The sequence below is a fragment of the Hemiscyllium ocellatum genome, chromosome 26 (assembly GCF_020745735.1).
Source record: "Hemiscyllium ocellatum isolate sHemOce1 chromosome 26, sHemOce1.pat.X.cur, whole genome shotgun sequence".
Classification (NCBI taxonomy): domain Eukaryota; kingdom Metazoa; phylum Chordata; class Chondrichthyes; order Orectolobiformes; family Hemiscylliidae; genus Hemiscyllium; species Hemiscyllium ocellatum.
In genome coordinates this window covers 35682481-35708345 of record NC_083426.1, presented here as the reverse complement: position 1 = coordinate 35708345, position 25865 = coordinate 35682481, and the positions used below count along the sequence as shown (strand labels likewise).

Genomic DNA, 25865 nt, shown 5'->3' with positions numbered 1-25865 from the left:
TCCGTGCTGAAGAAAGAGCTGTAGTTTATTTCATGGCTTCTGGGATGTAAGGTAATTTGAGGTCATGAAATCAATCAGCATTTCCACTTCCAATTGTTAGCCAGTACCAACAGCTGATTCCACAATTGCAGATTGGACAGTGAGTACAGGACTATCTCCTTAATTTCAAAACAGGAGGCAAGAAGTTAAGTATAAAAGTGTTGGTTTGATGCATTGGTTATGTGGATATTGTCTTTTTTTTTCAAACCTTCAATTTTTTCTCTTCTTCTGTTAGCACCCACTACAACAAACCTCCCTGATAGTGGACTCTGGTGCAAAGGAGACAAGCTCCTCAAAGACAATTATGGAAAACTCACATGGAAATCAGAATTATATTCTTGCGTTCAGTAAAGCTTGGATACTGCCAGTGACTCAACAGGATAATGAGGGGCACAGTGTTGGCCAGATCTTCCAGCACACAGAATGCACAGACGTATGCAATTCAGAAGTGCATTGGCCTGCAGAGCAGAATATATTTATTGCCAATTTGCTCTTGAACAGTTGAATTCCTTGCTGAGTTCTGGCAGCATGCCAGCCAACTGCTGCCAGTTACGTTGCTTGGCTGGTCACCACTCACATGAGGCTCGGTAATGCCTGTCAGCAGAATGTTTGATCACGAGCGAGTGCCAAAGGCAGGCCAACCTTGCTATCACTTAAAGATAGGTCATCAAACTGAAACACTGACTCGATTTCAGTCTTCATAGATGCTGCCTGCACAGTCTTTCCAAGATTTGGTTTGTTTCCTAAACTCACTGACTGTCCAGCCTGTAATTGTGAGAACTTTCAGCTGTTGGTACTGGCTAACAATTGGAAGTGGGAATGCTAATTGATTTCATAACCTCAAATTACCTCACATCCCAGAAACCATGAAATAAACTCCAGCAATTTCTTACTCTGCACTCCTAATGTGCCCCCCCTCCCCCAAATAATTGAGAATATGTTAAATATACATCCCTTTCCCAAAAGAAATCATGTAATGAGATGGATTATGTCCTTGGCCTGGAATCTCTACATTAAAATCCTATTTGCTGCCTTGAACATAACTGGCCCAAAAGTCTGCTTTCAACTTGCTACTTGTTCTACTTGCCTCTAATTTGACATTTCTTACTCACAAGTACGTCACTATCAATTGCTCAACTACTCTCTCCTGTTTACTAATTCGTTCTGGTTGCCTTACTTTCTGTGCTTCCCTCTCTCACTCCCCCCTCATTCATTACTGCTGTCTGAAGGCCTCACCAGCAGTGGGAAGGAACAAAATGGTCAAGCGAGACAGTGAGAATCAGTGAACTGGGAGCAACCTGGTGGTCCATTTAAAAATGCAGACTGGACAGGTGCAGTTACAATACCATCTTGATAAAAACACACATGGACTGCAATGAAACTAAAATGGAGTAACACTTCAGGCAAGCTCCCGAACTTATAAACTGTACGAAAACAAAATGTGCGACTAGTGCATGCTTTGCCTGGGCATATGTGTGCTGAGACTATCTGAGGTCAGCTATCTCAACTAAGGGTGGACATAGGAGGCCACTGCTCATACTTCAAGCTAAGTCTTGAGTTTAGCAAATGAGTATCAGGGTCCAGCAGAGTGCAAAATTTAAACACACTCACCAAGAGACAGTCTTTAATAAACGCAAGTGTGGTAACTTAGTGCATGCAATTTGATCAATAAGATTTGGTTTATCGCACATAACACCAACTTTTTAAAAAAACCACTAAGTAACCTAGTTTTAAGTAACCAATTGTTATGTTACTAAATTACATAAAATTTATTCAAAAGCTTACTTTAAAATCTGGCAATTAGGGCCTTTTTGCACTTTAAAAAGGTCAAGTTTAACACCTACTGTGAAGGCCTGCAAAAGGCATGTGATTGGCAGAAATGTGCAATGGTGGTGAACTAGATCTGGGGACGTAGCTTGTTTTGCAGGTGAGGTTAACATCCAGTATGATTCTTTTTAATCCAGGGCAAGAGATCATTAAACTCAATTCACACTGACTATACTTGCACTGAAATTCCACAATCTTTTGGCCTGCTCTCGGGAACTGCAATGAAAAGAGAGCAGCAGAGAGGCCTATATGCCTTGCATTAATTTTGAATAAGGTATTTGGAACAAGTGAATTATGCTAGCATTTCACAAAACAAGCCTATTTTATAGTTAGAATGGAGCCATTATTTGGTGCTGCTGGAGACCACCAAATAAACTTAATGACTAGTTTATTGCTTAACTGTCCAGCTTTATTACGTAGTTTAAGAATCCTTCACATGCTGTGGCAAATCTTACAAAAATATTTGGAGCATGAAAAGTAAAACTTTACTAAACGTAGGCATGAAACTTGGCAATGGAACTAGATCACATGGTTTACAACTTCGAACAAAGAAGTTCACAATCAAATCACTGTCAACCAGTGTCTGAATTCTAACACAATTCAAAGCATAATAGTTCAAAATAACATTACAAAATTGGATCAAGAAAAGATATCGGTAAAATAAAGTAATTAATGTTATAGTGCCACACTAGAGATTGTCTCACCTGATTAATGATTTGTTTCAAAGACTAGAGTCATAGACTCAAAGACGTACAGCATGGAAACAGACTCTTCGGTCCAACTCATCCATGCTGACCAGATATCCCAACCCAATCTAGTCTCACCTGCCAGCACCCGGCCCATATCCCTCCAAACTCTTCCTTTTCATATACCCATCTAGATGCCTTTTAAAGTTGTAATTGTACCAGCCTCTGCCACTTCCTCTGGCAGCTCATTCCATATGTACCACCCTCTGTGTGAAAAAGTTGCCCCTTAGGTCTCTTTTATATCTTTCCCCTCTCACCCTAAACCTCTGCCTTCTAGTTCTGGACAAGAAAGGAAGATTGGTGACAGCACTTACACCCTAACCGAAAGCTGTCAGTGGTTGTTAATCCAGAACACAACATACTATTGCTTTATTTTTGTCACACAACTAAAATTTGCCAAACACATTTGCTCTTCTTTTGACTGTGTACAGCACCACAAAACCCACCCAGCAATAAAACACCCCCTCTCTATTCAATTCTAATTGATTCATTTATAGAACAAATGAGTGCATTTCTTCTTTTCACAACTGAAATATCAACATTGATTAATATTGTTAGACCCACCTCTATCATTTATGAATGAATGCAACAACATCACAATCCTAAGCAGGAACAGCTCTAACATATTAATTACACCATAAACATAATACATAATTACATCCCAAGGCAGAAGAAATAATTTTTTTTATTTATTCATAGAATTTCTGGCTGGGGAACCATAAGACCATAAGACATAGGAGTGGAAGTAAGGCCATTCAGCCCATCCAGTCCACTCCACCATTCAATCATGGCTGATGGGCATTTCAACTCCACTTACCCACATTCTCCCCATAGCCTTTAATTCCTCGTGACATCAAGAATCTATCAATCTCTGCCTTGAAGATATTTAGCATCTCGGCCTTCACTGCACTCTGCGGCAATGAATTCCACAGGCCCACCACTTTCTGGCTGAAGAAATGTCTCCGCATTTCTGTTCTGAATTGACCCCCTCTAATTTTAAGGCTGTGTCCACGGGTCCTAATCTCCTCGCCTAACAGAAAAAATTTCCTAGCGTCCACCCTTTCCAAGCCATGTATTATCTTGTAAGTTTCTATTAAGTCTCCCCTTAATCTTCTAAACTCCAATGAATACAATCCCAGGATCCTCAGCCGCTCCTCGTTTATGACCATCTCTAATTACCCTTGAACTGATTCATTTACTAGGCCATGCCAGGTAAAGATGGAAGATTTTGTTCTCTGAAGGACATTAAAGAGTCTTTTCCTTTTCATACGACAATTGATAGCGGTTATATGTTGCTATTACAGTTTTTTTTATTGAATTCAAATTTCACCATCTTTTATGACTAGATTTGAACTTGAATCCCCAGAACATTAGCCTGGGATTTTGGATTACTCATCAGAAAACATTAATGCAACATCAGTTCTGTTTATAAAAAGAAAAATAAAATCTTATTTTGACTTTATGCACTCAAGGGAAAAAATCTGTAAAAGGAATGTCAGTTAGTTATCTCAGAAATCTAGATGTTGTGAAAAGTTGTCCTTACAGACACAGTGGTAAGGGGCAACTGGAGTAAATAGACTCTACAAAGGTGCAGAGGGACTTGGGGATCATGTGCATAATTCTCTAAAAGTGGGCAAGCAAGTTAGGTTTACGAATAGCGGCATAGAGTATAAAAGCAAGGGAGTGATGCTGCACCTCTACAAATCAATGGCCAGATTACATTTAGAGTATTGTGTTCAGTTCTGGGCACTGAATTTAAGGAAAGATGGTTGCAGTCCTGGAGAGAGTTCGAAAGAGATTTACTAGAATGATACCAGCAATGAAGGATTTTAAATACAAGGAAAGATTATTGACAGGGTAAAGAGGATATTCTGTTTCCACTTGTTGGTAAGTCAGTAACCAGAGGTCACAATTTCAAGGCTGTCAGCAAGAGAGAATGAGAGGAGGAGAAACTTCCTGACTCAGAGCTGTGAGGAAATGGAATGTACCACCCGAGAGAATGGAGGAGGTGATTTCAAAAGAGAGCTGGATGTATGTTAGAAAGTGATGAGGTTAAAGGGCTATACAGATAGAGTTGGAGCATGGGTCAAGCTAGGTAGCTCTGGTGGGAGCTGGTACAGACTCGATAAGTCACATGTTCTCCTTCTCTACTGTAAAATTCGATGATCCTAAGTTGTGTCACGGTACAATTGAAGGGTGAAATTAGAGCCCAGATGCACACTTGGAGCAGTGGTCTCCTCTTCTAGAAAATATTTCAGTTCAGGCACGCTTCCTGCCAAATTTGAAAATGGCACATATCAAGTGTGAAATGCTTTGCAAAATACTATTCTGAGTCCAAACACCTACATTTTTTTTTGTATTGAGGTCAGCTTTTCCAGATCTACTTTGATTATAACCAGACCCATTCTGGTTTCACAACCCTCTTGCCAAACTTCCCCCCTTCAAAGGCTTGCTCCCAATCCAGCTTGTCATTTGAGCTGACTGATATTCAGATGCCCTCGACTGACAAGCAGCATTGGGAAGCTTGATTGGAGTCTGCTGCTCACTAGCTTTACATACATGAATTCTTCCACTGCAAACAATTGTCAGAAGGATGCTAGGTAGAAAAGTCATCTCATATAACAATAAAGCAGACAAACCTTAAATACTTGACAGATAACTCCATCTAACATAGTCCAGTCAGTTGTTGCATTTACTTTGGTGGAACCAATGAAAAATTCTTGCTGCTTTTGGGTCTGTTGGGGAAGAAAAAGAGGTAGGATTATGTCCCTGATTGGAATAGTTTGAAACAACACAGACACACACACAGACACACACACACACAAAATATGGAGTAAATGCAGTTACTTTGTAATTGGAGCTTAAGGTGCTAGAGGATTGAAATAGGGAAGTCTTTTCCAGTGTCTGGAAATTCATGAGGTCTGCACATTAAACAAAACATATCAAGTGTGTTGTACAACACTGGGGACGAAACAAAAAGATTTGATTGCAAGCTAAGATGTTCAATTAGCCAGTTCAACATCAACTCCCAGACAGATCAGACACAGGTTATTCCAACTTACTTAAAATGATAGAGAAATTGTTGGTTTTGCTGAAGAAATAACATATATTTTTATGTTTAAATAGCGATATTTTTGCCTCAAATCAAAACAGCACTGTGCAAAGTGCAAGTTCTGACAGTTTTTTTAAGAGACCAAGAAAATATTATCCTCAGTGTTACATGCTTCCTCTTTTTAGCACGGGATTCAGAAGAAATGGAGTCTCGGTCACATCTGTACTCAATGCAAATGATGTGGGAGCGTTGTCATAACGTTTCCCGTCATTTTGCTCGGGAATTCAAAAATTAATCTATCCTCAATTACTATTTAAGAATGCCAAGCATTAGAGGAGTTGCAAGTGTTAAAATTTCTTTTAAAGGATAGAACTGTCTTACAATGGTTATGCCAGAAGGGTTCAAATGTGGCAAGAGTTAATAGGCTTCAACTTCATCACCAGTTAACACTGAATTAGGCTTTTAAGGAGGAATATCAATAAATTTCCTTGGCCTTATTTAGTATAACCACTAATTTTAAACCCATCCACTCTTTATCTCACATGCACACACAAATGCACATAAGTCTATGGGGTAAATTTGCATTTGCAGATACATTCTGTTTTGGTCAAAAAACATACACAATCTGTAGACCCAGTGAGTCAGTGTAGCAGGTTTATAAATTCCTGGTTTGAAATAAAACCACTCTGACTCCACACAGATGGAGGCCTCACACTTAAAATGTATTGTCTGTCCTGATATGTCACCTCTGGTGTGGCAGTGTCTTGAAAGAAATTCTGGGATTTGCATTTTCATCATTTGAAACCTGCATCTCCTTTCTAACTGATTAAGGATTTAATGGGAGGGAGTCAGCCATTTAAGGTTTGTTGAATACATTTGCATCAGTTGTATGACCCTTCGAGCTTTTACTTACAAATTCTGTGTCTAATGCCTCCTCCCTCTGTACCTCTGATGAAGGCTCAATGCTCTGAAAACTAATGTTTTCAAATAAACCTGTTAGACTATAACCTAGTGTAGTGTGATTTTTGACTTTGTTCAACCCAGTCCAACCTGGCACCTTCACATCGTAACATACTCTCACCAGTTTGGATCAACAACAATTAAGTAATTATGAAAATTTTATGATTGAATTTTGGATGAGAGAAGGAAAGAAGGAAAAGTGCTAATTGTCAATCAAATTGTGATGTTTTAGACCAAGGTTATCATAGTCTTATTTTATTATAATTTCACGTGAGAACTGACAACTGGGTAAATTATTCATGAGATGCCTATTTCTTTAATTCTAGTAAAATTGTATTACACTCTTTTGCCTTGCATTGCAATAAATTAAAACCGCAATGAACTTTTTTTGCTATTAACCACGAAGAGGCCGTTTGTTGCTTTTGCCCAATAAAATGCTTCATTTAATATTGTTCATCCAGTGTGCAAATGATACAAGGGTCAATTTAAACAAAAAAAAACAAAATATATGTTTAATAATGAAGAAGGTGAGAACTGCAGAAGTGTCAAGATTTTCCACGTACTGTACATTAATCATAAACTAGTTCAGAAGTACAAAAAAAGTAACCAGATCAGATAATATAACAATATATTATAGTCTTATTAGATGACTGTCAAAAGGGGAGCATGTTATACTTCAGCTATGAAGGGCTTTAGTCAAATCAATGGAAAGAATTTATTCAATTTTGGGCACTGCACCTCAGGAAATATATTTTGCACCAGCGCAAATTCACTAGAATTATTTCAGAAATTGAAAGGATTAAGTTAGGACGACAGGTTGTGTAAATTTGGCTGATACTGTCTCTCCACATAGTCCTGAATTAATCCTTTCTACCAGCATTCAGCTCCATTATTCCTGCTGTGACCACAGATCTACTTGAGTCCCTAAGTACCTGTGTATAAATGCAGCCACTAAATCCAGAAGGGAGCTTTTTAAGAAGACAACCACATCCATCCAAATAATGGGGTGAGCACGAAAATCAACAAACAGTTCAGTCTGCAATGCAAGCACTTTTAACAACAATGAGGGGAAAACTGCTGATGGCATCACCACAGTTGAGTGCATTCTGCAAATTGCTGTATCTTTGAAGCTCATGGGCAATAATTCCTGTCGGGGGAGCTGTTTTACCAGCAATCTTGAATCTGTGGCCAAGCATAGTGGGAAAGTTATGAGCCTGCTGCTCAGCTCATGTACTGCCAGCTTGCCTGCGAAAGAACCATAGTCTGAAACAAAGAAACTATTTTGCTACTCAATTCCATCTGGTCTCCCAACTTACAGCAAAATTCATTTGGACTTTGGAGAATACAGAACAATGGACAATCAAGGTTCATACATTTAAAAAAATGAAACACAGAACAAGGAGTTTGTTTTCGTTCACCCTACTTTTTTATTCAAAACTTTCTCATCCTTCGTTCTTGTTGTAAGATGCTAACTCTTCATTGGGATACCACTTCCTAGATGCTAAACATTGCATGCCTTTTCACTCATAATGGAATACTTCACAAGGAAGCTAAGATAGGTGGGTACATCCTCCCAATCTTGACCCACTAGCAGCAAACATAGAAATATTGGCAGAGTAATTTATGGATATGAAATCTTGATGTGGAAAACACAAAAGTCATAACAGAAGATCCTGACTGTGCCCACATCCAACAGGAATGTGTGCCCTTGGTGATAGCAAATGGGATCATGAACATCAACTCGTTTTTATCTCCTTCACAAAGACTGCAGAGGTCTACTCATTGCAAATAGCTACTTCAGCTGATGATCAAGGAAAATAACCAGAGATTGTCCTGACTACATGGTCTGGATTTTACAAAACGGCAGGCTCTCTGCAGCCCAGTGTTCAGTTTAAACAGCGATCCCATCTTTGCTTAGCTGGCTCCTTTACTGTACTTTTTCAGGGGAATCACATTTTGATTACTATGAGGCAGGACTTCAGTCTGTCTCTCCATTTCACTGAGCTGTGGGCTAATTGGAGGCTGGCAGCTCTGCACACTGCTAGCGCCAATCAGGTGCAGTGGTCATCACTGGTACTGCAAGTAGATCAAGGTGGTGGCATTCAGCGGTGGGCATAGGTATGTCTGGAATCCAAGTGGAGCTATGCCAAAAGGCAAGGCTAAATCTACTTGGCTACATAATGGTGGGAATCTGTCCCATTGCCCATTAGATTGGAGCAGCACCAGGATGAGGGCCTTAACTGGTCATTCATTGTCCACTCAAGTGCCTCACTTGGGCCACAGATGAGCAATCCACCCAACAGCTCCCTTAATGCCTACAAAACTATGGTATGGGCAGGATGAGTGGGCCAGTGGGGAGCCCACTGCCAATGACATGGTGCCCTAATTTAATCATACCCCACCTAATCTTCTGCTCATGAGTGGAGTGCCCAGTAAAATTGAGCTCTATGATTCAACTATTCGTGGCCTTGACTGGAGAAAGCAATCATGTTTACACATAATATCGTAATTCCAAACTATGTCTACATTAACATGCATCTTACTTCATTGCAAATCTGTTCCTCGGTGAGGTGAACCACAATTCGAACATTCCTTTCCTCTTTCAGGGATGAACTAGTCACTCCATCCATTGGTGATACATCTGAATTGGAAACAAGACAAAATACTTCAAAAGTGCATTTACCAAGTGGGAGCAAACCTCAGCATTCTTTTTATATTGCATTAATTACACATCTATAACAAATATTGGTGGAAAAAAACTCCATTGTATTGAAGGAGAACAGCTCCCCAAGTAGGCACAAATACATTGCTTAATAGCATGACAGACTTATGGTTTACAATAAATTGCCATGGAAACATCAGGGAGTTTCCGAACTAAAGGGTAATCGTGAAATGTAGATTTTAAGTCAAGTAATTGAGCACCTGAATCCTGTCAGGTTTCTATAATCAGTGTCTAATTTTTCCTTTTAAGCAAACTGATTAATCTTGAGTAAATCAAATAGGAGGCTGAACTGGAAGAGGCCAAGCAACAATGACACGAGGAGATGACAAAAAAATAACAACTGCTGGCTGTGGGGGACAGCTGCTTCAGTTTTCCAAGCTGACTTCCTGTAGCATGCCAGAGGTGAAGACCTTACTTATTATGAAGTCAGTTCTGGCAGTCTTAATAGTGTTGTAGCTGATGAGAGAGTTAGTGGATATCAGAGGCATTTCTGTTTTGTGGATCAAAAGCATTACCTTGGTCAACGGAATCTGTCAGACTGAGACTGAATGAGTGAGCTAAGGTGAGTCCCAATGATCGCCGAGGAGAGGAGGTGGCAGATGATAATGTGACGGTCTGTGATGTCCCAGAGCCGGTATCTGCTTTGAGACGGTCATTCTCCAGTTTTAATGCCTCAATTTCCACCTGGGGAAAGGCAAGAACAACTTAATGAACACATTTGTCTCTTATTGTGCTGGGATCACAGACCAAGTATTTAATCATAAAAAGGAAGTCTTTGAAGTCCTCACTTCCGATATTACTTTGACAGAGTTTTGATATTTTCAATACTAAGAATTGAAAATTGCTCTCTGTAAAATTATTCAGTAGAACTGATGAAGCCTCATACTTTAACAGATTTTACTTAGAGGCGTATAATGCAGATTGTTATAAATCTATCACCTCAAGACTGAAGACAGAAAATTTAAAAATATTATCAACTGTTCAACAAATGAGAACTATTGCAATTATTGAGAAAGCAATTATGTACTTTCACATCTTTGCTGCTTGGATGATGATCTAACAAAGCAGAAAGTCTATGCACTCTCAAACTCAACTGCTTTACATTTCACTGAAAGCAATATAACTGAAATCAGTCAGTTTTACAATGGACAAGGAATCCGTAATATCAGGGTTCTACCGAAATTGTTAAAAAGGAAACTTATCCCCATTTAGTTACTGTGACCAAACTATGCAGTTGTAGTCACATAACTAAGAACATGAAGTCAATTATTGAACTATTACATTCCAGTCAAACAGCATTGAATCGTCAAACTTTGGTTCACAAAATATAGATGAAAAAATGACACGCAAAGAAAATTCTCACTCAGTCACACTATCACAACTTTTAAAAATAAAATATCATTATGATTCAGATTCAAGCAGATATTGTGCTCTGAGAAAAGTAGTCTTAGATATTGTTCAAAATGTGAATTACAAAGCCGCAGCAAAAATTTGTTTAATCAGATTATCATAATTCAACACACTTTGTTTTTAAAACATTTTTTCTCAGGATGTAGGCATTCTGAACAAAGGTAGCATTTATTGCTTATCACAATCGCTGCGTAAATGGTGTTGACAGAACTAACAGTGATACCATCCTCAACTTTACTGATAATTGAGGAGAGGCCCAGGTAATTAAGTTGGATTGGATTTGTCCTACATTGTGTGTACAGGACGTACTGGTGATTTTTCACATTGCCAAGTGTTGTAGTTCCCCTGTAGCACAGTTAATTCTGGAGCAGATGTCTTCAGTACTATTTCCAAAGTATTTCAGTGCCTACAGCCTTTCCAGTATCAATGGACTTCAGTTGTTTCTTGATAGCACATGGAGTGAACTGATTTGGCTGAAAATTACATGTACGATGCTGGGGTCTTCAGGATTCAGAAGGGGATTGTGCTCTCCTCCCTTGATTGAAGGTAGATGCAAATGTTTCAGCCTTGTCTTATGCAGTGAGGTGCTCATCACCTCAATGGAGATCAGCTTACCATTTCACAACTAGATGTGGCAGTATTGCAAAGATTTGCCTGATCCATTGTTCGTGGGAGTACTGAGCTCTATCACATGCTCATTCTACTATTTGACATGCAGGTAGTCCAGTAATTTCACCTTCTCAAGGTTGATGCCAGATTTTTAGGAAGCTGCAAATGTGTTGCTGGTCAAAGCACAGCAGGCCAGGCAGCATCTCAGGAATAGAGAATTCGACGTTTCGAGCATAAGCCCTTCATCAGGAATCAATGCTTGCTGCCCCTGGCACACCCTCCTTTCACCCTTCATTGAACCAGAGTTGATCCTCTGGCATGAAGGCAATGCTAGAGGGAAAGATATATCAGATCATGAGCCCTATGAAGTAGAGAACAAGAGTGGACTTGATATATGTCCATATATCCTTGAAGGCAAGACAGGTACATGAATTGCTTCAGAAGGGATACAGGATACTGACCTTTGTTAATCTAATCATTAAACACAAGAGAAACTAGGTTATGATGGAGATGTACAGAATGGTAGTCGGGTCACAGCTAGAGTACTTTGTACAGTTCTGGTCATCACACTATAGGAAGGATGTGATTGCACTAGAAAGGGTGTGGAAAAGATTCACCAGGATGTTGCCTGGGTTGGAGCAATGAAGAGAGACTACATGATAGGCTGGGCTTGTTTTCCTGAGAGAAGAGAGGGCTAGCTGGGAGTCTGACCTGTACAAAGTGTTGAGATGTACAGTCATGGTAGGTATGGAGAAACTCTTCCTTTTAATAAATGGGTCAATTTGGCACAGTTAAGGTGATCCTTAGCAGGTACAAGAACTGAACCTGCATTGTTGGCACACCGTCAAACCACCTAACTGGGCTAACCAATTCCCTATAGTGAGTATGGCTACATTATGCTGGTACTGTCTGAGAGAATATGTTAGTAAGAATGTTAATAGTGTTAAAGCAAGAAATATAATGGCTTGTGTTCTCAATTTAGCTATACTTTACAATGTGATTGTGTCAAGCCTGTTATATAACTTACGAAATACACACCGGAGGTGCCACATCAACTGTTGCACTGCAGTAAGGTGCCAAGCAAATCATCCCACCAGGCACATGAAGATTTGCAAGAAATATTCTCCAACAATCAATTCTGAAAGTCTGATTCTTCAAAACTCACATTTAAACAAGACAACGTTGCATGGACAATAATACAAGAATAACTGGATGTAAATTTCTGACAACAGATTTCTGCACAGCAATTTTTGCTTTCAACTGGACTGTCAAGTACTGAATGAAGGAGGGATGTTTCTTCATGGGAGGGAAAAGAAAACGAAGGGGTGGTCTGATCTTGGCTTCTCTTCCATTACTCTCAGGAATCATTTGGAAGAAATTGCATGCAGCAGCCCACTGTTCTCTCAGGTGAGAAGCTGTGTATGGTAATTGGAAGTTTCAAAATAGCTTTTAAATGTGGGATGAACATGGTTGCCATTTCAGACTTTTCTTTTCTCTCTGTAGAAACCTTTAGGATATACTAAAGGTAGGAAACCTGATTGGAAGACTGGTTATGTTGTGGCATATATTGAGTGTAATTTTAATGACATGGATAATGTAAGAAAAGGTGAGATGATATTATGAACAATGCTTTAAAAAGATTGCATTTTCTCACTACTGCAATGTCTCAAATGAAAACTATTTCTGACATATTCACCAATGTAACATGTTTTCACTGCATTTATCATCATGTGATGCACAGTGCGTTACCATCTGGTGTATGTGCCAATGAGAGTTGCTCAATACTTAATCAACCTTTTTTTCAAAATGTCTTATTTTCAAAAGTATTCCTTGCAGCAAGAATTAAATTTAAATCAGGTTGTGCTTCAGACTGAATCTTAGAAAATAATTTAGTTTGAATAGCCATTTGTTTCAAAATTCCAAAAACAACTTTCAACACAGTCTTTTTTCAGTAATATTCAAAATATACGAAAAACACTAATGGCATATCCAAAGGCAAATGTTAAATAAATCTGACAAACTGAGTTTTGACTTATGACCATAAGAAAGTGAAACAGGTTCCCAACAACAAAAGCTGGTGGAGAAGATACCAGCTTGTCCCTCAAATCTTGCCAAATGCAGGTGAGGGCTTATCCATTCATCGAGAACAGTATCTGTTGTTGTCAGATTCATGTGTCCTTCAGCAAGGCAAATATTAGCAGCTTCCACCTTAAAAACGACAGGTTCGACAAAAACTCTTAATGCCAACTGTTCTTACATAAAAGGCAATTTTGACCAAAAAGGTACTTCATAACCGGACAAAAGTAAGCATACAGTTTGCATTTGTACAGGATTGATTCCCTCACTCAATAAGGAACATACCTGCATGTTATGCATGGCTTCTCGTAACTGCTCCAGCTGGTGAGCTGAACTAAGAGCCTCAAGGCGGATATCTGTTAATTTCCTTTCCTTATCCCACAACTCATTCCGTAGGTTTGATACTTCCTTCAACTCAGGTTCACGGGAATCATAGACCCTGCATTAAAAACAGTTTACTTTCTTCTCAGGACAACAGCAGTGCTTTCACACCATATCAGAAATTTGAGTTAGAATGATGAGTTTAGTTAAATTGCTGTCATTAATAAAATGAAACTCAAATGGGAACACGCAACAAGCGTAGGCTATTTAGTCCCTCAATCCCATTTTATCAATTAATGTAATCATGGCTTTTCTCTAATCTAACTTCATGAACAACTGTAAATATATTAAGCTTGTAACATTGTAAACATCCAATATACTTCATAGTTGTACAATAAAACACAATTTTCACACTTAGTAATGTAAGGGGAGATTAAGAGTTTTGCAATGTTCAAATACACAGCATTTAAGAATTAGAGAGACAAAGAAAGAGAAAGAGAGACAGAGAAAGAGAGAAAGAGCGAGATATACATAGACAGATAAGTTGAGGGGTTTACAGGGTAAATTCTAGACAATCAGGTGTCAGCAGCAAAGCTAAGGCTCCCAGCGGTGCAGTAATGGAAACAGGAGGTGTAAGCGCAGGGATACCAATGACCTTCACATGTTGTAGGGTTGGAGGAAGGTACATATATAGATTGAAAGAGGCCAGGACAACATTTGAACACAAGGATAAGAATTTTAAAATTGTTGCATTGACAGATTACGACAGTGATTGGTGAAGCCGAAACTCAGTGGTGAAACCACAAATCATGAAACTATTATCAGTCCTAATACTCCTTTTAATACTGCACTTATCCCTTTTCCACTTTATTTCCTTATTTAAAAGCGACAGATGATGTAAGCACATATTACTTATTTGAACACATTTTCTGCAACACAACCTTAGCCTTGTGTTGTTTTGTTTCCCTTTCAGACCTCGAAAGATATGGGCTGCCCAGGTGCTTTAGGAACAGCAAGATGAGAGTGATAATAAAGGTATAACACTCACTGGATTATGTGTTTGCAGTTGCAGTCAGAGTATATCAGACACTGCACAGATCATAAGAGGATAGATTAAGGATGGGATCTGCACATGATCATGAGCAGACTGAAGGAAAATTAGGGACAAGGGACATATGGATGCCAGCTGGCTGAAGGCAAAGTGGCTCAACGTATTAGCTGAACAAGATTCATTTTGCTTGTTCAAGGTGCAGAAGATGCATACGTACAACAAAATATTTGTCTGGTTAGACCTTCGGCCTGCGACTGTTATACCTACTGTGTTTTTCCAGCCATTTGGTTTGTCTCCAGCACCACCTTATTTTTAATTTATTGTAATAATCTCTCTGCATCAATTAATTGGACTGTAGGTTATTCTCTTCGCTTACTATTCAGCTGTTGACACTTTACTCACACTGTCTGACACTTTTGATCACCTGCAAAGGCTTTTCATTCAGCCTGTTAATGCTGCAATCACACCATTTGTACGATCTTTTGATCTCTCTGCCTGTAAATTCTGTGCTTCTATGTTTTTCTTCACTTCTCCTGATGAATGGTCAGCACTCCGAAAGCTTGTATTTCAAATGGACCTGTTGAACTATGACCTGGTGTTATGTGATTTCTGACTTTGTCCACCCCAGTGCAACACTGGCACCTCTACCTCAAGAACTTCCACAGACTACCTAAAGAACTTCAAAAGATTTCAAAGCTGTCTAAGCTAATCAAAGCTTTGTTGCCAAACCACACATACTACCAATGACAGAACCCCAAATTTATTACCTGCAACAAAGATTTTGTTTGTCTTGAAGCATATCATTTAAGTGGTAAACATATCATTTATCATCATTGGATGCAGGCTCTCACACAAGGCAAGGTTTGGAAAACTTCACAATTACGAAATATTTTCTACCATTTCACATTCTAACATAGAGCGACACGGTGGCTCAGTGGTTAGCACTGCTGCCTCACAGCGCCAGGGACCTGGGTTCAATTCCAGCCTCAGGCGATTGCCTGTGCAGAGCTTGCACATTTTCCCCGTGTGTGTGGGATGCTCCAGTTTCCTCCCACAGTCCAAAGATGTGCAGGTTAGGTGAATTGACCATGCTAAATTACCCGGAGTGTTCAGGACTATGTAGGTTAGATGCAATAGTCAGGGGTAAATGTAGAGTAATCATGATTGAGCTTGTGTTGCATATTCTTTGGAGGGTCGGTGTGGACTTGTTGGGCCAAAGGGCCTGTTTCCACACTGTAGGGATTCTAAGATTCATAATTAAGAAAGGAATCAATGACCCCGCACCAAACCCCCCACAATCCCACCAAGAACCTCTGCAAATATAGTTCTTATGATTCAATGCTTTGTGATAAATAAATCAAATCAACACACAAGGCAAACATGCTTCATTACATCCAATGAGGCATTAAGCAAAAGGTTTCATTTACCCTCACTGTAAAAGAATCCATAGCACTGTTTGCAGAAAAACAAGGATAATATTTATCCATCAAAGAACACCGTAAAAAGGGATTATTTGGTGATCAGCATAATTCTTTGAAGAGTTTGCTGTTTAAACTGGCAGGTGTGTTTCGTACATTTGAACAATGTCTACACTCTAGAAGAATTTCACTGGCTGCACAGCAGTTTGTGAAGTCCTGAGGTCATGAAAGGCGTTACATAAATGCAAAGGTTTACATGTCAATTGAACAAAATTAACTTCATAAATCAATTATAATAGTTCAATATATTCTATATGAACAGCTAAGAGAACAGCGAGCAAAAAAGCTGAAAATAGTTTTATTTACTCAGTGGATGAATGTGATGGTTTGGTGGAGGCTGTTGAATCTGCATCTTCACGCTGTACTTTAGGGGAAGATGGCACCGAAGAATCTGGTGTTGCTATTTCTTCAATGTCGGAATAGGAAGATGCTGATTTCGGAGCCTTTTTGAGGGTAAAGGCTTGCTTAAATGAGCTTCGCAACTGAAAAATAAAGTAAAATTTAACAGCATGGAACAGCACTGCTTAGAAACATAAAAAGGTAACAGTGTGAAAATATAATGGGCTTCATTTCTGTGTATGCATCTTCTGTTAGTGGGAAGGAAAAACAAAGAAAAATGAAATAATTTGAAAAATATACAATCTATAGGTATCACATTCATTTCTGTGGAAACCACAGCAGGCCTTTAAAATGATGGGAAGGTGATTTTCTTTTAAACTAGAGAAAGCTTCAAAACTTTGTTTTCCTTTTTCAAACATTTACTTTTGTCAAGAGTATTCACTGAGTGAGGTAAATTGTTCTGGGACATGAAGTCCTACATAGCAATGTGCCGTATGCTTTATCAGCTATTTCCAACTTCAGAAAATTGTATTTTAAACATTCTCTGAATCTCAATAACGGAATGCCACGAAGGAATCCTAATGAAATTTGGCAAAGCTGACTCAATGGTTGCAGAATATGAACTGAGGAGTCTCACCCAAGCCTGTGAGGTAATGTCCAATACTTTAGATGTCTGACTATCGTTGACCCTTTAGTTTTACCTGAGTGAAATAAACACCACTTTGTTCTCCTAAAGATTATGCACCTTTGCTCTATGTCTGCCAAATACTTAACCTGCAGCAGAAGTGGAATTAGCAGTTTTACAGGCCCAATTTAGATCTGCCAAGTTGATTTGAATTTAAAATGATTGTCCAAAATGTTATGCTATAGTAACATACATAAAAGTAATGACATTTATGCTATACCAGGGAGCTAAGTAAGTCTCAGGCACATATTGTAAAAAACTTAGATGTAAAAATGTAACAATTTTAGTAATACACAACATTACAAAGGAATACAAACTGGAGTGACACATGATGATTTTAGGGCTGTCATGACATGGATTCTTTGAGCTTCATTATAGACTTTCCCTCAAGAAACAAAGCACATTCTCTAAACCCTATAGGGATGCAAAACAACACATCATATTCAAAAATATGCACATCAAATTGCAATGAATGCTTTATAGATGGCACTTAAAAGCAAAAACAGGAGTTGCTGGAAAAACTCAGCAGGTCTGGCAGCATCTGTGAAGAGAAAGCAGGTCCAGTGATCCTTCCTCAGAACAGTTTTCTCAATGGACCCAAAATGTTAACTGTGATTTCTCTTTGCAGATGCTGCTAGACCGGCTGAGCTTTTCCAGCAACTTGTGTTTCTGATTTACAACATCCGCAGTTCTTTTGGTTTTAAGAAATAAAAACGTGTTTGAAATATGCTGGAATCCTGAGGCATGAATTTTTTGTCCAACCACATAATTGTTCATGTAAGATTCCATTTTGTCATTTGCATGTAATTAGTTTACTGTGAACTGCAATGGATTAAACACAGAACAAGCAGAATTCCTGGATTACAATGGGTGCAATTGAAAAGGGACGTACAGATCAAAAAAACAAGTTTTCTATATTTTACTCTACTGGTTGTTCACTGAATCAGGTGAACAACAAATTGAATGTGTTTAACACTGAATGGCAATAGAAAGAGTATTATAACTTATCTGTACTCTCCATTTGTATTAATTTTAAAGTTCAATCATAATGAAAGTATCTGCCTGACAACAAAGTAGATGGTTAATATTGGGTTAAAGATTCAGTGAGTCTTCTATTTTGGGACTTGTGTCTTGAGCCACAAATACTGTGGATGTGATTTATATCCCAGCACAATTTAATTCACATTTTTTTAAAGCCAGAAATGGGATGAGGAGGAAATGTATCTATAGGAACCAAGGCAAATGTGTCAAACTTCAAATAAAACAATGCAAGTTCAGTGAGAGTTCCTGTGAACCATCCCAACCCATTGGGTTGGAATGACTCTATTCATCCTGTGAGCAGTGGGTAATAATAGCTGCTTTGGTCCAGGAGGTGCTGGTTGGCTTAAATAATGGCTCTGCTAACCCAGCAGCAGAAGGAAAAGGAGTTAAGAGATTGAATAGTCAACTCCCTGTTCAGGAGCAAAACAAAAGAAGATTAAGATATCATCAGTGAGTCAATTCAGAGAACGGCTGCCAAAGGAGACATGAAGGAGACAAGATGCCATTAGGACGACAGCTGGGAAAATGCAGTGATAAGGCAGACTAGAACAAGTCAACTAAGCCTGCTACCAGTGTAGCCATAGCATTCTTTATTGCTTCATGTGTTGAAGGAGGAATCATAAAATAAGTTAATCATCGAAAATTATTATGCTGTTCTGTCAATTAGAATCCATGAACAAAGCCAGCTTCTTTATGTTTCATTGACTTTATTTGACCAGGACATGCTCTATCTTAGAAGACTGGAGTATTACACAGAGTTTATATGCAAGGTTATGACATCCAGTTTCTTTTATGACATGAAACTATTATTGTTACAATCCCAAGTCACACTATTAGAATACTACATATTACTATTCATGATTGTAAAGATACCAAATCCAGTACATCAGACTATTAATTCTGTTCTGAGGGAATCTGAAATTTATTAACTGTGCAGTGCATTCACTTTGTTTTCATACAATTTGTGTGTATACAGGAGAATCTGTGAAACTTATGCCATTCAGCAGCTCAGGAGAATTTTGCTGGGCAGGCAAGTTAATCAGGTTGTAAAGTATTTCATAAGGTGCTTGTAAAGCAACCTAACTAAATACCTGAATCTTTTGAGACTTTCTGCAAACTGATACATATTGTGTAGTTTGAACAAATAAATACAACTTCAACATTGAACATTTTCCACTGTACTAATGAGCAGTTTAAGCCGTAAATGTCAAGCTGGGGCATACAATTGGTTTTTAAGAAAAGAAAACTCCAGGTCAGAAATTGACAGATGGTTAAATTTATTTAAGAGATTGAAGCTTATTGGTTAATGTGTACAGCTCTGTTTCTAATAAAGTCCAAGGGATGAAATTCAACATAAGCTCTGGGATGAATACATCACATTATTTCCAGTAGACTTTCTGAAGATAATGGGAGATACCCAAATTTGATTACTTTTAATGCATGCTGAAGCCATCAGGTCCATACCTCAATTCTGATTGAAGGGTTTATGGGGATAGACAGTTTGGAAGTGGACAGGTATGAAAGTTCTTAATGCTAACTCGCATGTCTACCATCATTCTGATGTTTGGTTAAATTGTGGGGATTAGATGGGTTTGAAACAAACAACAGGTAATGTGTTAATGATAAGCCCCACTCCTGTATCAAATTTGTCACTGTTGTCGAATTTCCCATTGGTCCTCCAGCATGGGAACCTACTTGCAATCCTGAACTGATCATGAACTCACTTACTGGACATTAACTAAATTGACACTTTAATAGTAGCAATGGGCAACTATTTCCCTTCTGAACTAGTTCTGAAAAAGGGTCACAAGACCTGAAATGTTAACTCTGCTTTCTCTGCACAGATGCTGCCAAGTTTCCCCAGAAATTTCTATTTTTGTATCGGTCTCCCTTGCATGTCTGAGTCCTGACTCTGGGCGTGAAAATCCACTCTGTCATGTGCTCATCTATCAGCATCTAAAGTATTTATTCACACAGCAGGATGCCAAAATACCACCTTACCCCAGAAATGCATGAACGCATTTATGATTCAGCCATTTTACAAAAGAGGTGATGATTTCATCTTTGGCTATTGGAACATATATTCCTTACTATTAAAACGTACACTGTCCTCCTTACATACTGACACCATTTCACACAAATCCAAAGCAAATTGCCTGTTATGGGAAATAATATGTGAAATCTCCACTCCATCACTGCACTCAACCAATTATAACAAAAATCCTCAGTCTTTCATCCCAACCCAACAGCACTTCTAGTAAGTGAGCGACACTTTACATCATCTTGCCATTCAATACATTAATTACTCTCATTTATAATTAGCTTAATTATTCACTAATATATAGAAATTAGTGATTCACTAAATCAGTTACTCACTCCATGTATCTTAATGCAGTTTGCAAATTAATGAAATTATATCACATTAATTACCACATTCATACAAACCCAAATTTACAACATTTTATACATATTCAATTTGTTGTCAAACTTAATTAACACATCCATACAAATTATAACAAAATGAGCCATTCAGCTCAGCTCATCCATTTGGTCTTTATCCTCACCCTATGTAAATTATTCCAATGTGCCTATTCTCTTCCATTGCTCTTATTCCTTCAAGTACCTACATAACTGATGCTGAAAGGATTCCATAACCCCTCTTGATCACGAATCATTGTTGTATTCCACACTCTGTGGCCGGTATAAAAACAGTACAATCAGTGAATGAGTCAACCAGTGCATGGCTGTGAAGCCACAACATATTTAATTTCTCTAGAGCCGTAATTGCCTCAGATCACAGCTAGTCCAGAGAGCTGCTGATCAACCTGATAGCCAGTAGCTGTCCTGCCCCTTCAGTGCTACCAGAAACAGTAGTCACAATAAATAGTCAGGTCTCTTTCCTCTACCCTCCCTTAGGCTGGAACAATGATCTACTCAGACATTCTTAAGGTTTTAATACAATATTCCTGCTTGTTTATTCAATGTCTTTAGGAGAAAGTGAGGACTGCAGATGCTGGAGACCAGAGTTGAAAAATGTGGTGCTGGAAAAACACAGCAAGCCAGGCAGCTTTAGTCATGATAGCCAATGTTTTGTAAATTACTGTATTATCTTACCCCTGCTAAGGATCAATGCAAATAGACCCCAACTCCCTCTGCATCTGCACACTTTTTAGAACTCTGACATTAAGTTTATATTGTCTCACCCTGATGTACTAGATTCTACCTTTTACTTGTCTAGCTGACTCGCTAATTTATGAATTTGTGCAGTCATCATAAAGTTCTGAAATTTTACTTTATAGTCCAATAACCAATTATATCTTGTGTTAAAAACCAGTGGTTGCAGGATCCACTCTTTGTGGATCATGACATCATCTTTTAATCTAAAACACTGACAATAATTTATCAGGACTGTGTTTTTTTTGTCCTCAACCCAAAATTTATCCAAGCTGACAATGATCTCCTCATTTAAACTGTACCTATTTAAACATTTTAACGCAATTTCAACCCAAACTCTGGGTCAGATATGTGGACGATACCTTTGTAATCATTAAAAAAACAGAAATAGAGAACACACACCGGATCATCAACGCCACACTCACAGGAATCCGATTCACGAGAGAGGAAGAAAAGGACAACCAGCTCCCATTCCTAGACATGATGGTACAGAGAACACCGCATGGAGAATTCATCACGAAGGTATACAGAAAAGCCACACACACAGACCAAGTCCTGAACTATGAAAGCAACCCCCCCAACACACACAAACGAAGTTGCATCAGGACATTATTCAAAAGGGCCACAACACACTGCAGCACACCAGAACTACAAAAAGAGGAAGAAGAACACCTATACAAGGTATTCACCAAAAACGGATACCCGCGCGATTTCATCAACAGATGCCTAAAGGAAAGACAACGAAATGAGGACATGCCACAACCCAAAGGACTAGCCACACTACCATACATCAGGAGCATTTCTGAACTGACAGCTGCGACCACTAGGACTCATAACAGCACACAAACCAACAGGCACTCTCAGACAACAACTCACCAGGACAAAGGACCCGATACCCAGCATGAGCAAAACCAATGTAGTGTATAAAATTCCATGCAAGGACTGCACAAAACACTACATAGGACAAACAGGAAGACAGCTAACAACCCGCATCCATGAACACCAACTAGCCACGAAACGACACGACCAGCTATCCCTAGTAGCCATACACTCAGATGGCAAACAACATGAATTCGATTGGGACAACACCACTATTATAGGGCAGGCCAAACAGAGAACAGCCAGGGAATTCCTAGAGGCATGGCATTCATCCACAAATTCTATCAACAGACACATCGACCTAGACCCTATATACCAGCCACTGCAGCGGACAGCAACTGACAACCGGAAGCGGCAGATTCAAACCAGTATAAATGCCGGAGGAATCAGCACAGAAACGCTTCACAGGAGGCTCCCAAACACTGAAGATGTCACCGAGAAAGGGGACGAAACGTTTGCAACAAAAACTCCCAGCTCAGCGAACAGAACCACAACAACGAGCACCCGAGCTACAAATCTTCTCACAAACTTTGAACTGTACCCCAGTTTAGGTGGCCATCACTTTTGTGAAATTTTATCAAAAGTTCTGATAAAATATCCATCAACATTCTCTGTAACTTCATGAAGCTAGATCAACTGTACTGGCCAAATCACAATGTGCCTTTTATAAATCTCTGTTGGTTATAGAGTCAGAGATCTAGCACAGAAAAAGGCCTTCGGTCTATTGAGTCCAATCCCATTTTCCAGCATCTGCTCCATGGCCTTTTATGTTTTGGCCTTGCAAATGCATGTCTAAATGCTTTTTACAAGTTATGAGTGTTTCTGCCTCTACCATGGCCTACAAGCAGACAGTTCCAGATTCCCACTGCTCTCTGGGTGAAAAGAACGTTCCTGACATTTCCTCAAAACCTCCTGGCCCTTAACATAGATCAATGCCCCTGTCATTGACCTCTCCAGTAAAGGGAAACATTTCTTCCTGTCTACGTTCTTCTTTTTAATGCATCTCAATCACGTTCCCCCTCAGCTTCTGATGCTCCTAGGGAAACAGACCCAGTCCATCCAATCCCTCTTCAGAACTGAAATTTTCCAGCCCAGACTACATCCTGGTAAATCTCCTCTCCAGCACTCTCACATCCACCCTATAATATGGATTCCAGAACTGCACACAGTGTTCTAGCTGTAAATGATATAACTTTTTTATACAGTTCCAGCATTACCTCCCTGCTCTTAAACTCTATACATCAGCTAATAAAAGCAAGTATTCCATATGCCTTCTCAACCACTTTACCTGTCCTACCACCTTAAAGAACTAGTGGACTTGCATATTAAGATCCCTCTGATCCTTGGGGATTCCCAGGGTCTGACTGTCCATCATGTATTCCTTTGCCATGTTTGTCCTGTCTGACTGCATTACCTCACGTTAATCCAGATTGAGTTCCATTTACCACTGATCATCTGACCAGACTGTCTATATCCTCCTTTAAGTCTATCTTTGTCATTATTTCCCATTTGACCAACTTTCATATTATCTGTGAACCTACTGATCAACACTTCTACATTCAAGTCTAAGTCATTTATGTATACCATAAATACCAAGTACCTCACTTGATCCCTGTGGAACTCCACTAGACACATGTTTCCAGTCACAAAAACACAGCTCACCCACACACTCTGTTACCTGCCCGTCAGTCAATTAGCCAAATATCCTTAGATTCCATGGGCTCTTATCTTTGCTATCAGTCTCCCAGGTGGGATCCTTTCAAGAACCTTCCCTCTTCAAAAAATTCAATCAAGTTGATCTGACATGACCTCCCATTAAAACCCATGCTGACGGTTCTTGATTAATCTTTGCCTCTCCACGCGTAGATTAGTCTGTCTCCCTGTATTGCTTCCAATAGATTCCCCACCACTGAGCCCACCAACCACTTAGACTGACAGGCCTGTAGTTTCCTGGTTTATCCTTTGTTCTCTTCCTTTCTCTGAATTAATGCAAATCTCTTTAAATGTTTGTTGATATTTTCCTGGACAATTGATTCTAAAGGAATTAAAGATCCTGATGGAAAATTTTAACATGGGTGAGCAAAAGATGGAAGTGTGTCAGCTTCAAACTGCTCAGCTCTTACTGAGGCAGGACAATGGTCAAGCGGTTAAATCAGCCCCAGAGGGTGGGTTTGCATTCTGGATGGCTTAAATCAAGGCATCCACACTCATCAACTTTGTTTGCAGGTTTAACTGTGGCCGACAGTGAATCCCAGGGCACAGTAAACCCAGAAGTTGTGATAAGGTGGAGACAGCCTCAGGAAGGTGCTAAATATCTTCACAACAATATTTGTTAGTTTTCATGGAGACGTTTGTTCCTCCTGACATCAAGCTCCTGTCCCCTCAATTGATCCAACCCAAAGATGTTAGGAAATATGCCTATACATAAAGGGTGGAGGAAGTTTGGAGTTCTCTTCCACAAGTGGCAGCTGATACTAAATCAGTTGTTAGTTTTAAATTTGTATCAAGGGCTATGGGCCACAGGTCAGCCATGATCTCACTGAATGGTGGAAAAGGCTAGAAAGGCTGAATGGCCTTGTCCACTTCTTATGTAACCCTGCTTATCCTGGAATTATGGTCACATTGCAAATGTATGTATTTGTTCTCATGATAGATTCTGTTTATTTTATCTTAAGCCATGCAAGGGCTGTAAATATGTACTTTGCGGGAACACAGCAACGGCTGAGAAAATTAATTGAAAATTCAGACCTTTGTTTTCAAAGAAGACCAGAAATAAAATAATAGAGTTTTAACACAAGACATTCATGACAGCCCTAACTGTGAAATTACCTTAAACAGCAAACAGAGTGCAACAAATAGATCATTATTGAAATATCCAATTCACTCTGTTCAGTGATAGCAATGAAGGCATATACTTCATACATATTGGTTATACCTACTCTTAAAGCACTTGTTATGAAATACAATCACATTCATTACTTAAATTTCACAACTTAGTAATGTGGAATTAATACCCTGGTAATGGTAGTCATGGCAATTCCAAAACCAGTAATAACAAAAATTTTGCACAAAGCTACAAAGCAGTCAATAATGAACTGCTATGATACATGAGTAACAAGTTAATAAACCACGGGGATATATACTATCGCTGAATTGTGCAAGTAGTTCAAAGTGCTTTAAGAGTCTTGATGGGTCTGATGGATTCAGATGTCAGTGAATGGCATTCATCCAGACTGGATGTATTATGCGATTTCCTCACATGGTTGACATATGGAGAGCACTTACCTCGTAAACCTGAAAAAAAGTTTGTGTCAGCATGGGAGGAAGAACAAAGCAATACTTGTTACCCTTAGCATGTATTTCATTAATCCAAATGAAGTTTGGTTTTTTGATTATGAGATTTAACAGTCTACTATAATTTTGATTGAAAAACATTTGCTCATTAATAGTCATTTC

General features: G+C 39.0%; 1 protein-coding gene across 1 annotated transcript in view; it reads right to left on the bottom strand.

Moving 5' to 3' along the window:
- nav1a (neuron navigator 1a) overlaps positions 1-25865 on the bottom strand; it is a 225200-nt gene that overhangs the window by 24287 nt on the left and 175048 nt on the right. Inside the window, exons 15-19 of the mRNA XM_060845494.1 lie at positions 16598-16773; positions 13727-13880; positions 9862-10030; positions 9168-9265; positions 5252-5347 (exon numbers count right to left, since the gene is read on the bottom strand). Of these exons, the coding sequence (XP_060701477.1) occupies positions 5252-5347; positions 9168-9265; positions 9862-10030; positions 13727-13880; positions 16598-16773 (693 nt within the window). The remainder of the gene's footprint in view (positions 1-5251; positions 5348-9167; positions 9266-9861; positions 10031-13726; positions 13881-16597; positions 16774-25865) is intronic.